Source organism: Myotis myotis, unplaced genomic scaffold, assembly GCF_014108235.1.
Source record: "Myotis myotis isolate mMyoMyo1 unplaced genomic scaffold, mMyoMyo1.p scaffold_m19_p_6, whole genome shotgun sequence".
Classification (NCBI taxonomy): domain Eukaryota; kingdom Metazoa; phylum Chordata; class Mammalia; order Chiroptera; family Vespertilionidae; genus Myotis; species Myotis myotis.
Window position 1 is genome coordinate 33,054,616 of NW_023416368.1, and position 23,048 is coordinate 33,077,663.

The following is a 23,048-nucleotide window of genomic DNA, read 5'->3' on the forward strand; positions in this document are numbered from 1 at the left end:
AATGACACCTGACACTGAGGGGTCCTTTCTTGGGATTGACAACACTCCCATTTGTCTAGATGGAGACATTTGTCGGATGGCCTCTATAGAAGACATTTGTAAATGTCCTCTTTCTAGAAGGACACTCATTCCCTGCCAGAGCTCACATTTCTTGCTTGGAGGAACCATTTGGAAATCCAGGGCCTCTGGGAAAGGCTAATCCGTCGGCTTCCCTGGCCACCGATAATCCTAACAGATGCTCCCTGTGGTAACTGGTAACTGAGGTAGCCTTTGGTTAACATTTATCTGCTGCCTCTGTAAAGCTGGACATTGACTGCTGAAAGTCAGTGTCTGCTGTTCATTCAGAAAATGAGGGTACTTAACTTGAACAGCATTGTGGGGGTTTTTTGCTTCCCACCTCCACCCCAGGTCCTGACAGTCTCTATTCCAGATTCAGGTTGTGGCTTATAATTGTGACAGTGCTTTGAGGGCAAGGCAAAGCAGAGCAGTTTAACAAAAGGTCTGCCATCTGTTGAGCACTCACCCTGTGCCAAGCATTGGCCAAGTGATTTACTTCTGGTAACTCACTGAACCCTCAAGCCACCTATTTTGCTTAGGAAAGTTATGAGAGAAATTGAGGTTATGAGAGTTTAAAGAACATCTCCAGGGTCATTCAGCACAGTAACCCATCTCTCAAAGAGCATTTCCTGCAGGCTTTCTACTGGAGCTGAAACCTTAGTTAGAAGGAGAGAACTAGGACTCAGGTTCACTCAGCCCACTTTGCATCTATCTCCCTTGTCTTCAGTGGACCTCTCAAGAGGATGGCATATGTCTAGTCTCCAAGTCTGTCTCCTGTTCATGATGGAGCTGCAGCCTGGCTGAGGAGGCTATATATTCCTGAGCGTGTAGGCCCTGAGGGCCCCAGAGGATCACCAAAGGGCACAGGGTATGATCTGTAAAGGCTGGAGACAATCTGTGGCCTGGCATGGGCAAAGAGGACAGGGGCCTCTGTCCTGCAGGGATGGGCCTGGAAGGACAAGTAGTTACTGACAGAAAGGAGGAAAGTCAAGGACTAAGAGGAATGAGATGGGTATGAGCATAGGAGGGGTGATGGCTTTTAGAGTGACGTGTGCTGGCTGTAGGGAAGAGGTGGTCTCATCAGTATTGGAAGTGCTGCAGGATTATGTAGGCTGGGACAGGTGTCAGGGCAGGAGGGTGCTTGTGACTTGGAGTTGAGAAGGCCAGTGAGGTGGAATGTAGCATAGCTGCCTCTTCTCATTTACACTGTGTTTTCATTTTACATTTGGAAGAAATAAACTGCACAAGATAAACTCAGATAGCACACAAGAGGGTAGAGCAAAATGTCCCCTCTGATTTAGTCCCCGATCCACTTCCAGGAGGCTAAGCATTGCACATCCGGATGAATGTGTGTGTAAGTGTGCATGACAGGCATTGCCTCTGCTCCCTACACCATGGCAGCCCCCCACGGAAGCCTCTGTTCTGTAACTTGTTTCTCCCTTAAACATCCATCTGGGAAATGGCACCTTGTCAGGGCTCTTTAAGTGAGTTCCTCTTTACATTACACTCTTCAAATCATTTCATTTCAACAGACATCTCTGATTGTTCACCCCTTCCTGAGATGAATGAAGAACAAATGGCTATGATTTTCCATATCAAAACAAACATTCTTATTAACCATTTCCTTGTATTTTAATTTAGAGACCTTGAGAGCAAGTGACTCATGGGCCAGAGGGCCCTGCCCAGCTGTCAGCCAGGCCCTAGATTGGAACAGGTTTCTGCAATCCAGGCATCGCCTCCTCCCACCTTCCTTCCTGGGGCCTTGACTTGTGTTGCCTCAGCGGCTGGCTTTGGTCCTGCCCCTGCCATAGCACACCCTGCTGGGTTAGACAAAAGCCCTGGACCCCATCCCATAGCAGAGGCTGCCCATGGGGCCACCCTGGGTGCTGCATTCTATCAAGGCAAGTCTGGCAGCACCGAGGTTAATCAGGTTCAAGTGCATTTTTCAAACACATGTAAACTGTTAAGTGTAACCACAGAGTAAACTATTCGGGGAGGAAACACCAGGTTTTCTATGTTGCTTTTTCCTCTGCTTGGCTGTCATGCACGTCCATCTATCTATCGATCCATCCAGCCATTTTTTTTAATTTTTATTTTTTTAATCTTCACCCAAGGATTTTTCCCCCCATTGATTTTTAGAGAGAGTGAAATGGAGGGAGGGAGGGAAAGAGAGAGATTGATTGATTGATTGATTGGCTGCCTCCCACAGGCCCCTGATCTGGGATCAAACCTGCTACTCAGGTATGTGCCCCAGCCGGGAATCAAACCCAAAACCTTTTTGGTGCACAAGACAATGCTCCAACCAACTGAGCCACTGGCTGGGTCCATCCATCCAGCCGGCCATTTATTTTGATAAAGGAAATTGGGGAAAATCTAGTTTTCTTTCCCTAGAAATCAAGCCTGCTATACTTTTTAAAAGATCAAGTGTCCTAGTAGCCTCAATTATAGTAGCTTACATGTACCCATTGTTCTCAGCAAGTAACTTGGCAACTCATTGATCCTCACAAACCTAGAGATAACCTCAGTTATCATCCCCCTTCTATAGAATGGGAAACCGAGGCTCAGGTATGTCTTGACGCATCTTAGAGTTCAGTGCAGGAGCTGGGATGTATACCCAGAAGACCCCAGCTCTAACCACGGTGTGCTGGTGGCTCCTGCCCTCCACCAAAGACAGACTGAGGAGGTGGCTGACACAGAGGCTCTTGAGATTTGGGAAGGTAGACGAAGGCTTTCCGGAAGGGGAAGGTATTCATGCACGGGGCTCTGTTGGTGGGTTAGATGAAGGTAATGTTTGGCAAGAATCATAATATCTCTTCGTTAATGTGTATAATGCAATTTTTTTTTTTTTTTACTTTGAAGTATGAAAAACAATTAGCTGACTTTAGAAACTCCCCAATGAAGCTGTGTTTCTGTCTTATTGGGAGAATTTGTGGGGAAGGTGATAGACTGGACAGATGCTGCCACCTGGACCTTTAAACTCCTGGCCCTTATGAGGGGCCTGTGACTTGGGCTTAACAGCAGGACAAGTTTGTGTCAGATTTGGAACATCTACAGAAAAGCAACAAAATGACTCATTCTTATAAAATACCTTATACTCTGCACAGAAAACACCACCTTCAATTACTGCTGTAGGTTTTATTTTCTCTGTGGAATCCCTGGTTCCTTTTGAGGCTCCTGGGACAGGCAGATCTGGAGAGCTTTGCTGTGGCCACAAGTGAGGCCCTGGAGCTCTGGGTCGATGGCTCAGCAGGCTTCAGACTCTGCCATTCATCTCCTGAAAAGGTGGGATGTAAGCCAGTGGACTCTGGGCCATGGAGGGAGTTGGAGAAAACTGGTGCAGTCAGGGTGCAGGAAACCCTAAGCAGCACTCTCCGATTGGGGTTGATGAGTTAAGGCCTTCAGGGATGGAGTAAAACAGTTCTGAACTCAGCGAACTGCTGATGGAAGCCTGGTGACTGGGAAGAAATGACAATAAACAGATTCCTTGTCATGCTGTTGGCTTTGTAGCAAATATCTGTTTTCTCCTTGGGATTATGTGAATATTGGCTTTTCTTTGATTTCTGGTTGTTGTTCTCAGTATTTCTTCTGTTAGAGGAGATGCTTCAAACTGCTCTGTAGAAGCCCCCAACTCTCTGCTTTGCAAGGCTTGTGTTTAGAGTTTGGCGCAGCCTCCACACATCACCTGTTAGCTGTTAGGAGTCTAATTCTGCAAACCATGACTTCATCTCCCTAAAGAAAGATAGACAGAATGCTTCAATCCAGCAGATATGGTTCAGTTCAAGATGTTTGGACGGGGAAAAAAAAGACTCTAAGCCTTTGGTCTCTGGGTGAACTTGGAAAGTAGACCTGTCAAAGGTATTCATGTTCAGACAGCTGGTCTGTAGCTGAAAAGGCTGCCAGATAATGCTGTTATTCAAGGCTGTGAGAATTTTGTCAAATGGCCTTAAAATGATCTTGCTCAGTGAGGCTGGGGAAAGTTGGGCCCAAAGGTGCCTCTGCATTGCTTGCTGCTCTGAGGAGAGAATAAGGTCCAGGCCAGCACAAAGGCTGTAGAGTGGGAGCCAAGTTTCTTGGGTATCTCGAAAATTAGATCTTCAAACAAATAAACAAACAAAAGATCTTTAAAAAATAGCACATGAGCTGGCTGGTGGTGTTCATTCAGTATGTCCCCTTTGTAGTGTTTATAATTAGGGAGCCTTACCACACTTAGGGTTATCTCCAGAGTTGACCCCAAGTGCTTTAGGTCCCAAACTAGAGTTGGTCAGTGGTAACAAAATGAAACTGTCACTGGCTGGGAAGACTTGGCTTGAGGACTGGAGAACCTGATAAGGGGACTGTTTCTTCTCCTAACTGCTCTTTCCAGTTTCCTCCTGTGGTTTCTTATGGATTCCATTTGTTGTGGTTACAGCCCCCAGGGCTGTGGCTCCTGAAAACTCCCTCCAAGAGAGGATGCAAGCTTCGAGCTCTGGAAACTGGAGAAAAGGATTTGCATCTGTAGATCTGGTGTTTTCCTGTTTTTTTTTCTCAGAATTCCTTTTCTTTTGAACCAGCAGAAGTTACACATTTTTTTTAGAATTGCCCAGAACCTTCCAAACCAGAAGCTGCATCAAGGGCAGGACACCTTCCCCTGAGGAGAGGTGTGGGGTCCATTCAGGTGATGCTGGCTCTGCCCTAGCCCAGGAGGCAGCCAGTGTATGTGTGTGGGGGGGCATCCCGGTGGGCTTGGGGTGCAGTGGCAGGAATCCATGTCTAGCTGAGCTGGGCTTTCATGATTTAGCCTTTCTATCATTTGCAAAGCCCAGATCACTTACTAGGAAGGAAACCTAATCAGGAAATCTCCTGGTGGTTCACACCCTGCCCCAATTCCTCAGCTGTGTGGGCACCCTCTCCTTCCCGAACATGCCCTGGAGGGCAGATGGGACCTGTTCCATCTTGTCCAGTTGCTGTCGTTTTGCACCTCCCCTCCCCTGCAGCAGGCAGCCCTCTCTTAGCCAGGAAAGCCTTTTGCAACTGGGCTTTTACAGTCAGACTGAGGACAAAAGGGTGGGTTTTAATGAATACTTGGCCAGGGGAGTTTGTGCCCTGGATTCCTGCTTTTGTTACCAGTCAGATTTCTCCCCTATCTTCCTTGGCTGTTGTAAAATGCCCAGCCCTCTTCGTGCTGCAGTGTAGGGTGGGGCAGGGCACCCACTTCTCATAAAAGGTGTGTCTCCCAGGTGCTCTGTCTTTGGTGTCCCTTGATGAAGGGGTTACTATGGTAACTGTTCCTCTGGCAAACAGGCAGGAGTAAATGGAAGACAAGGCTTTTGCTCAATTCTAGCTGGAGTATGGATCTCTGCCCCTCTTTTTTGCCCCCCCACTTGATATAGCTTCCCTCCCACTCCACAGGGCTGAGTTCAAAGGTGAGCTAGAGTTTTGCAAAAAAGGATAGAGTCTTGGATTTTCTGGTTCTTTGGAGAAGAAGGCAACAGAATGACACTCCTGCCCAGCTCTTTCCAAGGAGCCAAATCATACTTCATTCCACTGCACACATCTCCCCCAGGCCCTCCACGCCACCTCATTGTCACTCTCAGGTGGATCTAGTCTGGCATCACAGAATCCACCGCTTGCTTAGCAGTAAATGAGCCCAGTCCTTGCAACTTCCCAAGTATAGAAGCTCAGGCCATTAGAAGTTTCATCCACAGTGTGAGAGTTCATGGGGGGAAAAGCTCATGGAAGTCCAAGGGAATTCCGGAGAATTGATCTTCAGATTTCTCAGCCATGGGTGCTACTTATAAGTCACTCCATTGCTTTATTTCTCTGTGTTATATACTGCCTGTCCCCTACCCAAATCAGGCCCTTCCCCCCTCAGGGCTTTGCATTCATCACCTCCATCTTCCCTGCACCAATAGAGCAGCACTGCTAAAAATAAAAAGACCACATCCCTCCTCTCCCCGCCCCCCCAACGGCCTCTGTGCCTTCTCTTGGGGAGAGCCTTCCACTAACACTCCAGGCAGGAAGAGGAACCAGGCCCCCTCCACTTTTCTGAGAAACCGCAATTTCAAACGATCTTCTTGCCAAAGGGATGGGCTTAGGGCACCACTGTGAGTGCTTCTTTCTCTCTCTGAGGCCAGGTAAAGACTTCTTAGCACATTCTGGGGAAAAGGTTGTAATCCACCTGCCTCCTGTATATTCTGGCTCTGCAGACACTGATGGCCTTACCTGTGGCCTCAGAAAGTGGGGCAGGCAGGGGAGGGGAAGGAATGGTGGAGGCCAGGAAGCCAGCCAAGTGGGCTACAGCTCCATGCTGCAGCAGCCCCTCTCCAGCCCTCCTGCTGCAAGGGCTCCAGCCCAGCAACAGCTGTGACCGGCTCTCCTTCCTGTGCCCTTATTCTCAGGGTCTGTGCTCAGGTCAGACTCCTGCGTTGGCTCCCTCCCAGGCAGTAGTCAGGGCAATAGCACTACAGACGTGCCACCTGCTCCATGAACACGGGAGAACGAAGGGCAAACTGGGCTGGCCAGGCACCCGAGAGGCCTAAGGTCATTTAGGCTTCCCAAGCACCCTTCTCCACTTAGCAAGAGATAGGTCCATCTGTGCTGGGCATCAGCACTCTTTTTTTAAAAATATATTTTTATTGATTTCAGAGAGGAAAGGAGAGGGAGAGAGAGAGAGAAATATCAATGATGAGAGAAAATTATTGACTGGTTGCCTCCTGCACGCCCCTTACTGGGAATTGAGCCCACAACCCAGGCATGATCCCTTGACCAGAATCAAACCTGGGACCCTTCAGTCCACAGGCGGATGCTCTATACACTGAGCCAAACCAGCTAGGGCTGGGCGTTAGCACTCTTGATGGCCTCTTTCTGTTTTAAAGTTGTGCTAATCATTGATTTCACCAGCAATAAAAACATTCTCTCCTTTGTTGCCTGAGAAACACTTTTTGTCATGCTGAGGTATCAGCGTGAAAGGGTGATCAGGTAGAAAACTGAAGTTTGTTTTGACAACAGAGACATTTTTTTCTGTGAACACCTTACCTTGGTCAAGAACTGAATCATTCAAGATGGGAGACATTTGAGAACCAAGGTTTGACAGTATTTTTATGACATTGACTTTGTAAAGAGTCTAGTCATCTCCTTCCAGTTTTGAATCTGAGTGTGCAGGTGGTCACCATCAACTTCATCGACAGAGACTTACTAAGCACCTGTAAAATGCCACCGCCCCCTGAGGCCCCGAAACCCATGCATGACCCATTGCTCAGTTCCATGCAGGCAGGGTTCACTCTTAGAGACCACACCATTGGCTTATCAGGGTTGGTCTTGGTGACATCTGAATGCCGACTACAGGCAGCCCTGTCTGGCAAAGTAAGTTCAGATCTCAGCTCTACCACTTCTTACTGAGGGACCTCTGACCAGTCACTTCTCCTCTGTAAGCCTCTGTCTTCACCTCCAAAACAGGGTTGGACCAGGGGTTGATTCAGCACTTCTGTGACTTAGCTCAACGTGTGCCAGGCATACTGCCTGCATCTTCCCACCTCAGGAAGCTGCTTCGTGAACTGATACCTGTGTCCATTCCCAGCTCCATGAGTGGGAGTCAGGAGGATGCATGTGAGCCTCCAATGCTCTAATGCAATCATGTGCTCTTCCCCTCTGTTCCCTACAGCGGAGATTTTGGAGCTGGCTGGCAATGCGGCCAGGGACAACAAGAAGGGACGGGTCACACCTCGGCACATCCTGCTAGCCGTGGCCAATGATGAGGAGCTAAATCAGGTACGGGGCTCTCCTAGCCAACCTACCCCAGACACCTGAGACACAGAGCTGTCTGTGCAGAGGGAGGTTGGCAAGTTGCTGGCTTTCAAAGGTGTGGACTGCATTTTTGACTGTTAGCAGCTTCCCTGCCCCCCTTGGAAGTTTCTCCTGAAGGCCTTATTGGGGGTGGGGGGCAGGGATGAAACAAGGTATTTGGCTCTCAAATGAACCACCCCTCCCGCCTAGTGAGGAACTCTGAAGACTTGTTCCCTGTGTAGTGAGCTGAGTCCCATCAGCATCCTTGTAGATGCCATGGAGGGAGGAACTCTACCAACCAAAATCGAAAGCATGGATGGGCAGGGCTGACTTCTTGAAGGTCAGGGGCAGGCTGGTCTAGCTCACCATCTGCTACTTTGGTTTTCCTGCAAGCTACTAAAAGGAGTCACCATAGCCAGTGGTGGGGTGTTACCAAACATCCACCCAGAGTTGCTAGCAAAAAAACGAGGATCCAAAGGGAAGTTGGAAGCCATCATCACGCCACCCCCAGCCAAAAAGGCCAAGTCTCCATCCCAGAAGAAGCCAGTGTCAAAGAAAGCTGGAGGCAAGAAGGGGGCCCGGAAATCCAAGGTATGTGATTTGGCAGGGGCGTGTGGGGTAGGGCGGGGCAGATAGGTGGTTGTCAGGAGAGCCCCTTCCCGCTGAGCGCCCATCCCACCGATGGGGCAGCACTACAGAGGACGTGGGATCTGGTGACAGAGGGGCTAGTCCTACTCAAGGGGCCAGAGTCCGGACACGGTTGGGGGACTGGATTCCTGCAGGCAAGGAGTATGTGAGGTGGGTGCCAGGAAGATCAGGATGGAAGGACCTCATGCCTGGCCTTTCAGGGAGATGCCCATGCCTGTGGGAAGTGACCTGTGTGTACAGAATCTTCCTGGTGCTTGGACAGCTACCATTGAGTCCTGCCCAGAGGTGCCAGCTGCTCACTTGCTCCTGATACTCTCAGAACTGATGTTGCATTGCCATGACTGCTTGTCCTACTCTGAGCATGTTCCAGCAGGGACAGTCCAAACAGTTTGCTTTTTAGAATGATTGCCTTGTTAAGGAGTAAAACAGACACATTATTCAGGCCCTCCTGCTAGACCCAACTTGGACTGAGATTAGGTCCTGGGTGCTGATCATTGTGTGGTGAACGAATTCCTCTCATTAGTGTGTTCCTTCGTCACTGAGCCCTGCGTCTCAGCAGTTGTCACAGTTGCTTTGAGGCCCAACAAACAGAGGTGCAGTGCAGTTAAAGCTCTGTCTTTATAGATGGAATTTTAAGGCTGTGCTACCCTGCGGTGCCCCCTCAGGAGTCATCCTTCTCCAGCCATACTGGAGGAAATTACTTTTGGCAGAAGGTGACCTACCTGTTTTGTAAGACCCTCAATAAGAACTCTTGGAAATAACTCTTGAGTTCTACTGATGCAGTGAAAGGACATTTTTCCTACCGGAGCCCACGCCTCTCACCAGCGTGAGATGGTGAGGTCACCTCCCAGATGGGCTCCAGGGGCCCTGACCCAGAGTCACATGCTGCATATCCCCTCCTCTGACCTGTCCAAAGATCAGGTCCCTGGCCTGTCTGTGCCACAGACAGACTGGCTTTCACCACATGGGGACACCTTTCTGACCTCTAACCTCCCATCCACACTCTTTATTTAGTTGAGGTGGAAGAGGCTATGTTTTTAGTACCTCCTTCTGGGTGTAAACAAATGCTTTCCTGAAGACATCAGAATCTAAATTCCTCTTTCCAACAGACCACCCACCCCATCCCCCCCATCTCACCCCACCTGGCTCTGAATCGCTCCCAGCTCTTTGAGAGAGAAATCTGGTATTGAAGAGCATCCTGTAAGTTTATTTCCAGACGCTTGCATTCCACCTAGCTCACAAGTCCTGGAGGAGGCTTGGAATCAGGGGAATTCACACAGTGCTTCATTCTCATTCCTGCTAATTGTAAATTTAGCAGATTGAACAGTTTCTTTCCCCCCTTTCACATTTGCAGCTGGACAGGGGCTTGGGGGGCAGCGTGTAGAGCAAGATGGGGAAAGAGAGGAGAAAAGCACCTGTGCAACCCTTTTTAATTAATTATTAACTAACTAATTATTTTTTAAATCCTCCCCCGAGGATATGCTTATTGATTTTAGAGAGACGGAAGAGAGAGAGAGAGAGAGAGAGAGAAACATGGATGTGAGAGAGAACATTGATTGGTTGCCTTCTGTATGTGCCCCCACCGGGGACCGAACCCACAACCTAGGAATGTGCCTTAACTGGGAATGAAATCCGCAACCTTTTGATTTATGGGACGATGTTCCAACCAACTGAGCCACGCTGTTTAGGGCTGTGCAACCCTTTTTAAATGTTAAAAAAGAAGACGAAGGTGCCAAATCCATCATATCTTGATAATGGACCCCAGGGAGTCAGGGACCAGCAAGGCAGAACTGCAATCTTTGGCCTAGCTGTCCTCAGGCTGTGCCCAGAGCCGCGGCCCTTGTTCCTGCAGGCCTGCTGCTCATTGATGTTTGGGCCTCTCTGACTCCAGTGTGTCTGGGAACAGTGGGCTGAACCTTGCTATCTGTCACCCTGATTCCTCCTGGTAGTTTTGCCAATGACTTTCTGAATTTCCAATTGACCAAACACTAAGGTTTTTTCTATCTTTTTGGAAATATAGCAGTGTGTGTGTGTGTGTGTGTGTGTGTGTGTGTCTTTAGCTCCTAGTAGCTATATTTGGAACTCAGTGTTTCTAATAACCATATGCCAATAATCACTCGAACACTCCACTTTTCCCTTGATTACAAAAGCAGGAAATCTGTTATGGTGGTCTGTTTTTCTTCCATACAATAAAACACATTGTCTGCTTACTGTACGAATATTTGGCTAACATTAAACCCTGGGGGAAGCTGAAATTGGAACCGTGAACAGCTAATTTTCAAAACATTTGTTTAATGTAAATTGTGGTGTCAGCTCCCAGAAACAGTGGAGAACCCTGCAACTCCAGGTTTAAGTGGAATGTTCTGAAAATAACCTTTCCAGAGACAGGCAGAGAGAGCCTTAGTAACATGCTAAAGTACTTGCAGTGAAAGGGAGTTGGTATTTTTCAAATGTCAACACTTGAATTCCAAATCATAATTTTCTCCCCAATTCTGTATAATTGGACGTTTTTTAAAGTCTCCAGTTGTGACAGCTGAGTCAGCTATGGTGGAAATAGAGAATAGAGACGGCAACAGAACACACCAGGGCTAGGAGTCTGGAGCCTTGGAAGTGCCTTAGGGCTTCTCCTTCCTACTTGGGTGGCCTCAGGCAAGTCTGTGACTCAGTTTACACCCCCTCCAATAAAATGATAGGGTCCATCCCAGCCTTAGAATTTAGTGACTCAATGAATACTTGCATAATGTATTTTTGACTAGGTAATATGTGTAAGAATTAGGATGTTGCAAAAGTATGCAGTAATAGAATCTCAATCCCACCAGTCCCCCCACATGCCCCCAGATGGGTCTCTGTAATCAGTCTTTATGTATCTTTTCACAAAGTCTATGCACATAAGAGCATATATATATATATATATATATATATATATATATATATATATATATATATATAAAGGCCTAAGCACCGTTATGATGGAATGACTGGGAACTACCGGTCAGCCAGTCACTGTGACGCGCACTGACCACCAGAGAGCAGATGCTCAACGCAGGAGCTGCCCCCTGATGGTCAGTGTTCTCCCACGGCCCCTTCCCCCAGCCAGCTGGCCCCCATCTGCCCCTGGTGCTAAGCCATTTGTAGAGACCTGCTTCTGGGTCAAGGTTTCATACATAGCAGAGCACCTCCCTCGCTGCGATCTATTGTAAGTCAGCCCTTGACACAAGGGTTTGTCTCGCTCCCGTCCTCTCCCTTCCTCAGGGGCCTCTGCCCCCCCCCCCCCCCACCTCCCCACAGTGGTGGTGCAGTGGTGAGGGAAGGAGGAGGGGGGAGGTGGGGAAATTCGCAGTGGTGGGATGCCAAGGGTGGCATTGGCATCCAGCATCCGTTCCTTCTGCGCCCGGCCCGGCAACTGTTGGCTCCTCTCCCAGTCCCGCCGGGGCCTTGGGGCCTGGGCTGGGACAGGGAACCGGGGGTGGGTGGCAGCGGACACAGCCCCTTTCCCAGGGGGGCTGAGGGTCGGTTCCCTTCTCAGGGCCAGCGGCCAACCTCCCGCAGTCCCTCCCCCTATTCCTCCCTGCTGCCAGCCAACCTCCTGTGGTCCCTCCCACCTGGCTGGCCAATCTCCCTTTGCGGTCCCTCCCCCGGTCAGCCAACCTCCTGTGGCCCCGTCCCCCCTCTCCTGTGCACGAATTCATGCACTGGGCCTCTAGTAGATATATGTAACCTTCCGAATCCTACCTACCTCTAAATATAACAATAACTATAACTATATACATATAATCTTGTTACTGACTGTTTTGGCAGTGTTACTTAGTGGTTAAGGGTGCCAGCTCACCTGGCTGTATATTCTAGTTCTGTCATTTTCTGGCTGTGTGATCTTGGGAAGTGATTTGACCTCTCTGGTATCAGTTCCCTCATCTGTAAAATGGATGGTTGGGAGGTTTAAAAGAGAACTCATGATTGTACCTTTTGACCAACTTCATGCAATTCTTCTCCTAACTCTTCACCTCTGGTAACCACAGATCTGATTTCTATTTTTTTTTTTTTTTTTAAGATTCCACATATAAGTGAGACCATACACTATTTGTCTTTCTCTGTCTGACTTACTTCACTTAGCATAATGCCCTCAAGAACTATCACAAATGGCAGGACTTCCTTCATTTTTATGGCTGAACTAGAGGCCCAGTGCACGAATTTATGCACATTGAAAGGAAATTAATTAGAAGAAATATTTTAATATCGCTTTTTGCCCTTTCTCTATAATAGAGGTGTCAACCAAATTCGCGATCGACAATGACAGATCAAAACACACGTGTGCGATTGGCACCAGTGAGAGCTTTATATGTATAGCACATATGCCAGTCAACTTAGCCATATATATATATATATATATATATATAATAAACTTGCTTAATTAGACCTTTTTTCTGATATAGCTAAACTTTTTCCAGCCCAGTGAAGCACCCCAACTTCTCTTTCAGGTAATTGTCAGCAACACAGCAGTAAATATCAACACAAAGCAGATTATTCTTCTGTAGTTACAGATCACGCAGGGAGAACAAAGGGTAAAATATTTAACTGCAGCAGTGTTTGACTATATTCTGCACAGTGAGAAAACCTGAAGTCATTTTCAAGTCCCACCATTTCTTCTTTTCAGTCGGGTCAAGTTTCTAAATCTCCGTTTTCCAGCTAATGAAAAGAAAATAGGATTTCACCGAGTTGCCTATCTACCTACTCCAGGACCTCTGTGAGGATCAAATGAGATGAGGCATGGGAAAATGGTTTAGAGACATTTGGTTAAAGTGTGAAATGTTTGCACCTGGCTATAAAGCAAGTAGTGTTCCTTGGCTGGAGAAACTGCAAGGAGGCTAGTCGTCACTAGGGAGAGGAAGCTGGGCATTGCTACATGACATCATTACCTGGCGCCCACAGCCACCATTTCCAGGCTGGGCTGTGGGCCGCATTTTGTGCCATGGTGTCTCAGCAGTGGTTTGGTGGATTGTGGCTCCGGGGTGGTGGTAGGGCCTGTGTCTCACTTGGGGGAAGGTGAGTGTTGCTTTGTGGGTGCCAGGTCTGTGGTGCCATTTCTCTGTGCGTGTCACAGCAGTTCCTGCATTGAGTGTCTGCCCCCTGGTGGTCAGTGAGCGTCATAGCAACAAGTCAGATCATTAGACACTTAGCATACTACCCTTTTTTAAAAAATATAATTTTTTTTATTGATTTCAGAGAGGAAGGGAGAGAGAGAGAGAAATAGAAATATCAATGATGAGAAAGAATCATTGATTGGCTGCCTCCTACACGACCTTCACTGGGGATCGAGCCCACAACCCAGGCATATGCCCTTGACCAGAATTGAACCTGGGACCCTTCAGTCCACAGGCCGATGCTCCTATCTACTATGCAAAACCGGTTAGGGCCATATTAGCCTTTTATATCTATATACTAGTGGCCCAGTGCATGAAATTCGTGCACATTAAAGGGGAATTAATTAGAGGAAATATTTTAATACTGCTATTTTCCCTTTCTCTATAATAGAAGTGCCAGAGATGAAAGATAATTAGTAAAATGTATATGAAATTCTCCCTCCTGTCACAGTCTGGGGCGTGCTGCGGGACCCAGAGTCAAGTCCCCGCCCACCTGCGTGCACCTTGAAATCACGCGAGACCCAGACCCAGCTGACCCCACCCCCGTCAAGCCCCGCAGGGCAGGGGCGCAGCCTCAGGTCCCCCGGCCTGGCACCAGCTGGGGGTGTGGCCTCAGGTCCCCTGGCCCCGGCACAAGGGCATGAAGGCATGTTGACCATTTGCATATGAGCTCTTTATTATATAGGATAAGCCTATGCGACCATCCGACCGATAGCTATGACACACAGTGACCACCAGGGGCAGATACTCTGACCGGTAGCTATGACACGCACTGATCACCAGGGGGCAGAAGCTCAATGCAGGAGCTGCTGAGCTGTGGTGACTTGGCAGCTGCGGTTCTCGAGTGATTCACCTGGAATCAGAGAGGAAGAAGCCCGATTCCAGGGTGCATCACCCAAGAACCACCCTCTTGCAATCTGGGACCCCTCAGGGGATGTCGGAGAGCCAGTTTCAGCCCTATCCCCGCAGGCCAGGCCGAGGGACCCCACCGGTGCACAAATCCATGTACCGGGCCTCTAGTATATAGGTAATATTTTAGTGTGTGTGTGTGTGTGTGTGTATCACAACTTTATTTTTATGTACAGCATGAGGAAAGAGGAGAATCATGGGGGTCTGAAGCTTTAACAATTTTGAGGACCCCATTTAAGTAAAATACAAAATTATTAATATAAAATAGATGTAGGGCCTTAGGTGTAATCTGCACAACTTATTAAAATTACCTTCATAGTAACTTCAATATTTCCTTTTTTTTTTGTCTTGCTCTATCACTTAACATTGTGTTTGAGAGATTGATCTAGGTGTTGTTTGTAGCAGACAGCACCAAGTCTGTGCATTTCATTGTTTGAATTTGCCACAATGTGCTAACTACTGTTGAGAGATATTAGTTGTTTCCAATTTGAGACTCCTACCAATATTCCTGCTGCAAAAGTACATGCCGTTGGTGCATACATGTTGCATTGTGTTGGGAGTATACCTGTGAGTGGAATTGTGGTATCTTGGGTATTCATATGTTCAACTTTAGTAGATAGTGCCAAGTAGTTTTCCCTAGTGGAGGTAAAAGTCTACAGTCCAAATTTAGTGTATGGGAGTTCTATTTCTACATGTTGCCAAAGCAGGGTACTTTGAGACTTAAATTTTAGCCATTCTGGCAGGTGTGTATTGCCCTGATGACCAATTAGCTTTAGCATATTTTAAAATGAATTTTGGCCCTTTGGATATTTTCTTTTGTGCAAGTGTTTTATGCATTTTTTAAAAATTGAGTTATCTGTCCATTTTAATGACTTAAGGTTCTTTTTACATTATGAATAAGTTCTTTTTTATTGTGATGTAATTGACAAAAGATATTTGTTTTAGGTATAAAACATAATGATTTGATATTTGTATATACAGCACATACTTGAATAATGTTTTGTTGTAGCATTGAGAGATGCCTTGGAACTTAACTCTTGTTTATATATAGATTTAGTCTACCGTAAAATTGTTTTTATTATATGTCATTTTGCCAAAGTTCCAAAACCCTACTGATAGTGTTAACTGAGGACCTACTCTGTTGTGAAATAATCACAAGTCTAGTTATCCATCACCATACACAGCAATACATTTTTTATTATGATGAGAACGTTTAAGATCTGATCTCTTAGCAACTTTAAAATATGCAATACATTGTTACTAACTATAGTCCCCATGCTGTACATTATATCCCTATGACTGACTGACTTGATAACTGGAAGTTGGTATCTTTTGACTTGCTTCAGCCAATTCATCTATCCCCCCTGGCAACCACCTATCTGTTCTCTGTACCTATGAGCTTAGTTTTTTGTTTATTTGTTTTTATTTTTTTTAAATATATTTTTATTGATTTCAGAGAGAAAGGAAGAGGGAGAGAGAAATAGAAACATCAATGATGAGAGAGAATCATTGATTGGCTGCCTCCTGCAAGCCCCACACGGGGGATGGAGCCTGCCACCTGTTTATGTGCCCTGATAGGGAATCAAACTGTTATCTCCTGGCTCATAGGTCAGTGCTCAACCACTGAGCAACACCAGCCGGGTTCTTTATTTCTTGATGAATCTAGTCAAAGGTTTGTCAATTTTGTTTCTTTTTCAAATACCAGCTCTTAGTTTCATTGATCTTTAGTCTCTTTCATTTATTTCTCTCTGATCTTTATTTCCTTCCTTCTGCTAACTTTGGACTCTGTTCTTTTTCTGGTTCCTTGAAGTGTTGTAAAGTTTAGTTGTTTGAGATTTTTCTTGGTTTTTGATGTAGGAATTTATCATTAAAAGTTCCCTCTTAGAATTGCTTTCACGTTATAAGGTTTAGCATGTTGTTTTTCTATTTTAATTTTTCTCAAGGTATTTTTTATTTCCCTTTTGATTTATTCTTTGACCCATTGGTTTACCAGCATGCTGTTTAATCTCCATATATTTTTTAATTTTCCAGTATTCTTGTAATTGATTACTAGTTTCATACCATTGTGGTCAGAAAAGAAGCTTGATATGATTTCAGTCTCTTAATTTATTAAGACTTGTTTGGTGACCTAACATATGGTCTGTCCTGGAGAATGTTTCATGTCTATTTGAGAGGAATGTGTATGCTGTTGCTTTTAGATGGAATGTTTTGTACATATCTGTTAATTCTCTCTGGCATAACGTGTTGTTTAAGGTTGATGTTTCTTAATCCTAATTAATTTTCTGTCTGGATGATCTATCCATTGATGAAAGTGGGTCTTAATGTCTCCTGTTATTATATTATTTTCTATTTAGATTACTTCCCTTTAGACTTGTTAATATTTGCTTTATATATTGATGTGTTCCTCTATTGGCTGCATAAATATTTACAAATATTATATCTTCTTGTTGGATCAACTCCTTATCATTATGTAATGCCCTTCATTGTCTGTTACTGCAATCTTTGTGTTCTGGTTTCCATTTGCCTGGAAAATCTTTTTCTATCCCTTCACTTTCAACCTGTCTGTGTCCTTGAATCTCAAGTGAGTCTCATGTAGATGGGTCTTGTATTTTTATTCAATCAGCCACTCTCTTTCTTTTGTTTGGAGAATTTAATTCAGTTACATTAAAAGTAGTTATTGATAGGTATGTACTCATTGCCATTTTGTTGTTTTTTGGCTTTTTGTAGTTCCTTTGTTCCTTTCTTATTCTCTTGCTCTCTTTGTGATCTGTTATTTTTAGTGGTATGATTAGATACCTTTTTCTTTCTCCTTCCTGTATCTACTATGGCTTTTGCTTTATAAGTGATTAATCCACCACTTTTACCTTTACCAGTAAGATTTATACTTTCTTATCTTTTCGTGTTAGTGATTAGTGTTAATGTGTTAAAAAAAAACCACATTCTTACCGTAAAGAATTTTTGTGAGTTTATCTCAACAGATTGGGATAGTGCTCCAGAGAATGGTGGTTTCTCATCTATTTTTATACATTGCAGTCAAAGGAAGGGACGTAGGTGGGTTATATGAAATCCATGGGTGATAGATTAGAGAGGCGGGAGAAAGCAAATCGGGAAGCCCCTGGGATTGGATAAAAAGTAAAGTGATAGATACATACTTAGGTTGGTGCAGCAACAATTAACATGATAACAATGAAGGAATTTGTGATATCTGTCCTGGCGCCAAGGCACCTTAGGTTGTGCCCCAAGGGGTCCCGAAAAAAGGAAGTTACAAGTTATCCAGACATTTCAAGGTATGTTATTATAGATGCAAAAAGTCAGATATGCTCAGTTAAGGTAAGGTTGACCTTGTCAGTGAAGATACTGGCCTAGGATGTAACTACCCATCATAACTGCTTTTAATTAAAGTTTAATTTCAAACCATCCTTTGTGGTTACTTTAGGTCTCTGATTTTTCAAGACATGCAGGCCTTCTCTGAGCTTGTCAGGTTAACATGTGGCCCCTTTCATCCACATTAGCACCCTTTCTTTTCAGCTTAAAGAAGCCCCATTAACATTTCTTGTAAGGCTGATTTAGTGGTGAACTCCTTTATGTCCCCTTCAGTTTTGAAGGACAACTTTGTTGGGTGGTAGAATATTCATGGCCAGAAGTGTTTTGTTTTTATTTTTGTTTTTTACTTTCAGCACTTTGAGTATATCCTGCCACTCTTCAGGCCTGCTGTTTCTGCTTAAAAATCTGCTTATCCTCTTATAGGGATTCCCTTATATGTAAAAAGTTTTTCTCTTGCTGTTTTTAAGATTCTCTCCTTATATTTCACTTTTCCCATCTTAATTATGACGTGTGTCTGTGTGGGGGTTTTTTTGGCTTTATCTTATTTGCAATTCTCTGAGCTTCTGGCAGGATTCTCTTCTTTTTTATGCGTACACACACACACACACACTGGGGTGGGCAAAAGTAGATTTTTTCCCTTGCCATTGTGACATTTCTTTTTTTTTTATTTTATTATGATCACCAGATTATTTATTCACTTGATTCTTAGATTCACTTGTTGATAGATGCATGTTTGTTGTTCATAATTTGTATCTTTACCTTTTTCTTCTTCTTCCTCTTCTTAAAGGATACCTTTCAGCATTTCATATAATACTGGTTTGGTGGTGATGAACTCCTTTAGCTTTTCCTTATCAGTGAAGCTCTTTATCTGACCTTCAGTTCTGAATGATAGCTTTGCTGGATAAACTAATCTTGGTTGTAGGTTCTTGGTATTCATCACTTTGAATATTTCTTGCCATTCCCTTCTGGCCTGCAAAGTTTCTGTTGAGAAATCAGCTGACAGTCGTATGGGTATTCCCTTGTAGGTAACTGAGTTTCTTTCTCTTGCTGCTTTTAAGATTCTCTCTTTGTCTTTTGCTCTTGGCATTTTAATTATGATGTGTCTTGATGTGGTCCTCTTTGGATTCCTTTTGTTTGGGGTTCTCTGCGCTTCCTGGACCTGTAAGTCTATTTCTTTCACCAGGTGGGGGAAGTTTTCTGTCATTATTTCTTCAAATAGGTTTTCAATATCTTGCTCTCTCTCATCTTCTGGCACCCCTATAATTCTGATGTTGGTATGCTTGAAGCTGTCCCAGAGGCTCCTTACACTATCTTCGTATTTTCAGATTCTTTTTTCATTTTGCTTTTCTGGTTGGGTGTTTTTTGCTTCTTCGCATTTCAAATCTTTGCCTTGAGTCTTGCGCTCCTCTGGTCTGCTGTTGGGAGTCTGTATAGTATTCGTTATTTCAGTCCGTGTATGCTTAATTTCTAGTTGGTTCTTTATCATAACATCGAGGGTCTCATTAGATTTCTTGAGGATCTCACTACATTTATCGGCGGCTTCTAGACAGTTCTTAAGAGACCTTAAAAGTGTGGTTCTGAACTCAATATCCTCCATTGACAGTTTTGTCCTGTTTCTTTGTCTCCGCGTTTTTTATGCTCTCTTGGTGCACCCCCTAGTGGTCTTTGTGCGCAGTCTTGTTGTAGTTAAACCTTGATTGTTGTCAGCAATACCGGGGGTAATTTGACCTCCAGGCTAACTGGCTATGAGAGTCCGCTGTGTCTGCAGAGGGAGAGCTTCTCGTGACATTTCTTTTAAGATAATAAAACTACTGTGACAATCATAACCTGCATATCTTGCAATATGAACAATTGTAAACCTACTTTTGCCTATTCCTGTATATACTGCTGAAAATCATCAGTGTTATCACAGATTAAGTCTTATAATCTGCCTGCATAGGCAGTGCTGACTTCTATCAGGACACAGGGAAGCTCTCAGGCTCTCCTCCTCCCATAAAACCAACTCTAATGCCCAGATACCTGAAATTCTGTTAGGGCTTTTCACCTCTTAAAATTCAAGTGTCCTTGGGCAGAAGTGCTAAATCCTTATCTACCTATCAGTGCATCCCACTCCTCAGTGTTTACTGAGCACTTTCTGTATGTCTGGTATTCACTTGGTAGACCAAGCAAATACAATTGATTTTCAAATGTTTTGGTTGCATACCTCCTTAAATAGTTCTGAAAATCATTGTATCTCAAACATTCAAAATTGACAGCTAAACTTTTCATAATAAATATCTGCAAAGGGTATAATTTTAGATATATAATAAAAGACATTTAAAAAGAAAACTGTTTCATCACTCAGTTAAGTGTATCCAAAGAAAGCTAAATAGCTATGATGGTTTGAGCTACCATCATTTTAAAAAATACACAAACAGGCTTTTTTTATTTTTACATTTGGAAATTTGACCTTACTTCTCTCCTTAAACCATTATTTCCCTTTCCTTTCCCCCAAAATTTTATCCTAATGTTACACATTTTAATGCTTCTAGTATTTTATTGATCTTTGCAACAGTAATAATGTACATAAATTTATTTTGAAAATATTTCATAGAAACACTAAATGTTATGGATTTTATAATCCAGGCTTGGATAATTATCACATCTATAATAACAAAAGCATAATATGCTAATTAGACCAGACATCCTTCTGGAACAAGCCGGCAAGGGAAGGATCCAGGCAGCGCCTCCCTCCCCCCCAACCTCCCCCACACACAGCTGCGAGTGAGGGATCGAGGCAGCAGCTGCTGCTGCTGCTGCAAAGGCTTACTCTTGCACAAATTTTGTGCATTGGGCCTCTAGTTTATTAATAATACATAATTGATCAAAATGACAGATACGTCACAAATTTTAGTAACTTAAGAAAAAAGTAAAATTTTCTTGGAACAGCATGGGATAGATGGAGATAGTTTTTCAATTAACTCAAGTATTCTAAGATGAATGTTACTTATTGCTAAAATGAGACGGTTTAGCATCCTATATTTTTATATTTAGAGGTATAAGTGCCTGGAAAAGCTTGTTCACAAAAATAATTAGTAGGAATGGAAAAGATTTTGTAATAGCAACACCACCCAGTCCTCTGAACTCTTTCTGAGTTATATGCCAACAATCACATAGTAATCTGTCATCAATTTGTTTTAATAAATGTTTTATTTTAGAGTCGTTTTAAATTACAGAGAAGTTACAAAGACTGTACAGAGAGTTTCTAAATGTCCCTCACCCAATTTCCTTGTTAACATCTTACATAACTCTGGCACATTAGTCACAACTAAGAAACTAGCATTGGTCCATTACTATTAACTAAACTCCATCAATCTGTTTTTTAATGATCTATCAGCTGTTAACTCAATTTGATATTTCTTCTGTTTTGTTGAAAGCACAGAATTAGAAACATCTGACTTGCAAAAGGATTTGTCATCCAGCCTTTCCCTTTCTTGTCTCCTGGGAAGTGTATAAAAAAAGCTTTACCAAGACTTACATGTAATTGTTGATTATACCTGTTTCTCTCTTACGTGTCAAATCTGATACTCTTGAAGTATTAGGAAAACCAAAATAGTAATAACTTTAATATATCTTTGCTGCTACCATATTTCTTGATAAAATGCTTTGTGTCTTATATTACAACTTTGGAGCTTCAGATTTGTCTCATTTAACTTACGGAAAATATTTCAGGTTAGCCACATAATCTAAATGCCAAAGCAGCCTTTATTGTTAAAGAGTTCAGTAAAATTAAGTCCTAGATGGTTTTCTCAATGGTTGGAGAGTCGGTCCATGTACTGAAGGGTCTCAGGTTTGATTCCAGTCAAGGGCACATGCCTCAGTTTCAGGCTTAATCCTTGCCCTGCTCTCACATTGATGTTTCTCTCTCCCCCTCTCCCTTACACTCTCTCTAAAAAACAATGGAAGATATATCCTCTGGTGAGGATTACAAAAAAAAAAAAAAAGTAGCAAAATGAAACCTATTTTTTTAAAAATATATTTTTATTGATTTCAGAGAGGAAGGGAGAGGGAGAGAGAGAGAAAGAAACATAAATGATCAGAGACAATTATTGATTGGCTGCCTCCTGCTTGCCCCACACTGGGAACTGAACCTGCAACCAGGGCATGTGCCCTGACCAGGAATCTAACTGTGACCTCCTGGTTCATAGGTCGACACTTAACCACTGAGCCACTCCGGCCAGGCAAATCTATTTTTTAATATAAGAAAAAATATTAATGTGTTAATGAATTTGAATACTAAGTGGGCAAATGGATAGGGCATAGGTCTTGCCTTGAGTTTACTGTCCAGACTCATTCTGCAGGAAGGCATGGCCATCTGTAATATTTCTTTCCCCCTACTTTCTTTTTAAAAAATTTTTTCAATTATAGTTGACATACAATATTACATTAGTTTCAGGAGTACAATATAGTGATTAGACATTTATATAACTTATGAAATGATCACCCCAATAAGTCTAGGAGCTATCTGACATAGTTATTACAATATTACTAACTATATTATCCATTGATGTCAAGAGGGTACTAAAATCCCCTACTCTGACTATATTACTATCAGTCTCTCCCTTTATGTTCATTCATATTTGCTTTATATATTAGGTGCTCCTAGGTTGAGTGCTTAGATGTTATGAGAGTTATGTCCACTTTTTGGGTTGATCTCTTCATCATTATGCAATGTCCTTTGTCTCTTGTTATGGCCCTTGTTTTGTCTGATAGAAGTATTGCTACCCCACTTTTTTTATTTGCATTTGCATAAAATACCTTTTCTCATCCCTTTATTTTCAGTGTGTGTGTGACTTTTGATCCGAAGTGGGTCTCTTGTAGCCAGCATATGCATGGGTCTTGTCTTTTTATCCATTTAGCCATCTTATGTCTTTTGATGTCCATTGATATTTAAAGTAATTATTGATAGGTATGTAGTTCTTGCCATTTTGTTAGCTTTTTAAAAATTGTTTTTGTAGTTTTTCTCTTCCTTTCTTATTCTCTTGCTATCTTCTGTTGTATGTTAATGAATTTCTTTAGTGTGTGGATTCCTATCTATATTCTTAAATCTCTTGTGGATTTTTGGTTTATGGTTACTATGTGCTTCCTATATAAAAAGCTATGTTTATAGCAGTCTATTTTAAATTGTTGGTTGCTTAAATTGTTGGTTGTGATGATCTATAAGCATCACAA

The 23,048-nt window shown here is 43.7% G+C and overlaps 1 protein-coding gene across 16 annotated transcripts in view; it reads left to right on the forward strand.

The window, feature by feature from the left end:
• LOC118659140 (core histone macro-H2A.1) overlaps positions 1-23,048 on the forward strand; it is a 73,919-nt gene that overhangs the window by 24,332 nt on the left and 26,539 nt on the right. For 14 of the 16 annotated variants that reach the window (XM_036315246.1, XM_036315245.1, XM_036315248.1 and 11 more), the window contains exons 3-4: positions 7,697-7,803; positions 8,212-8,409. In XM_036315246.1, the coding sequence (XP_036171139.1) occupies positions 7,697-7,803; positions 8,212-8,409 (305 nt within the window). The remainder of the gene's footprint in view (positions 1-7,696; positions 7,804-8,211; positions 8,410-23,048) is intronic. The other 2 variants (XM_036315250.1, XM_036315251.1) reach the window with 1 other exon arrangement.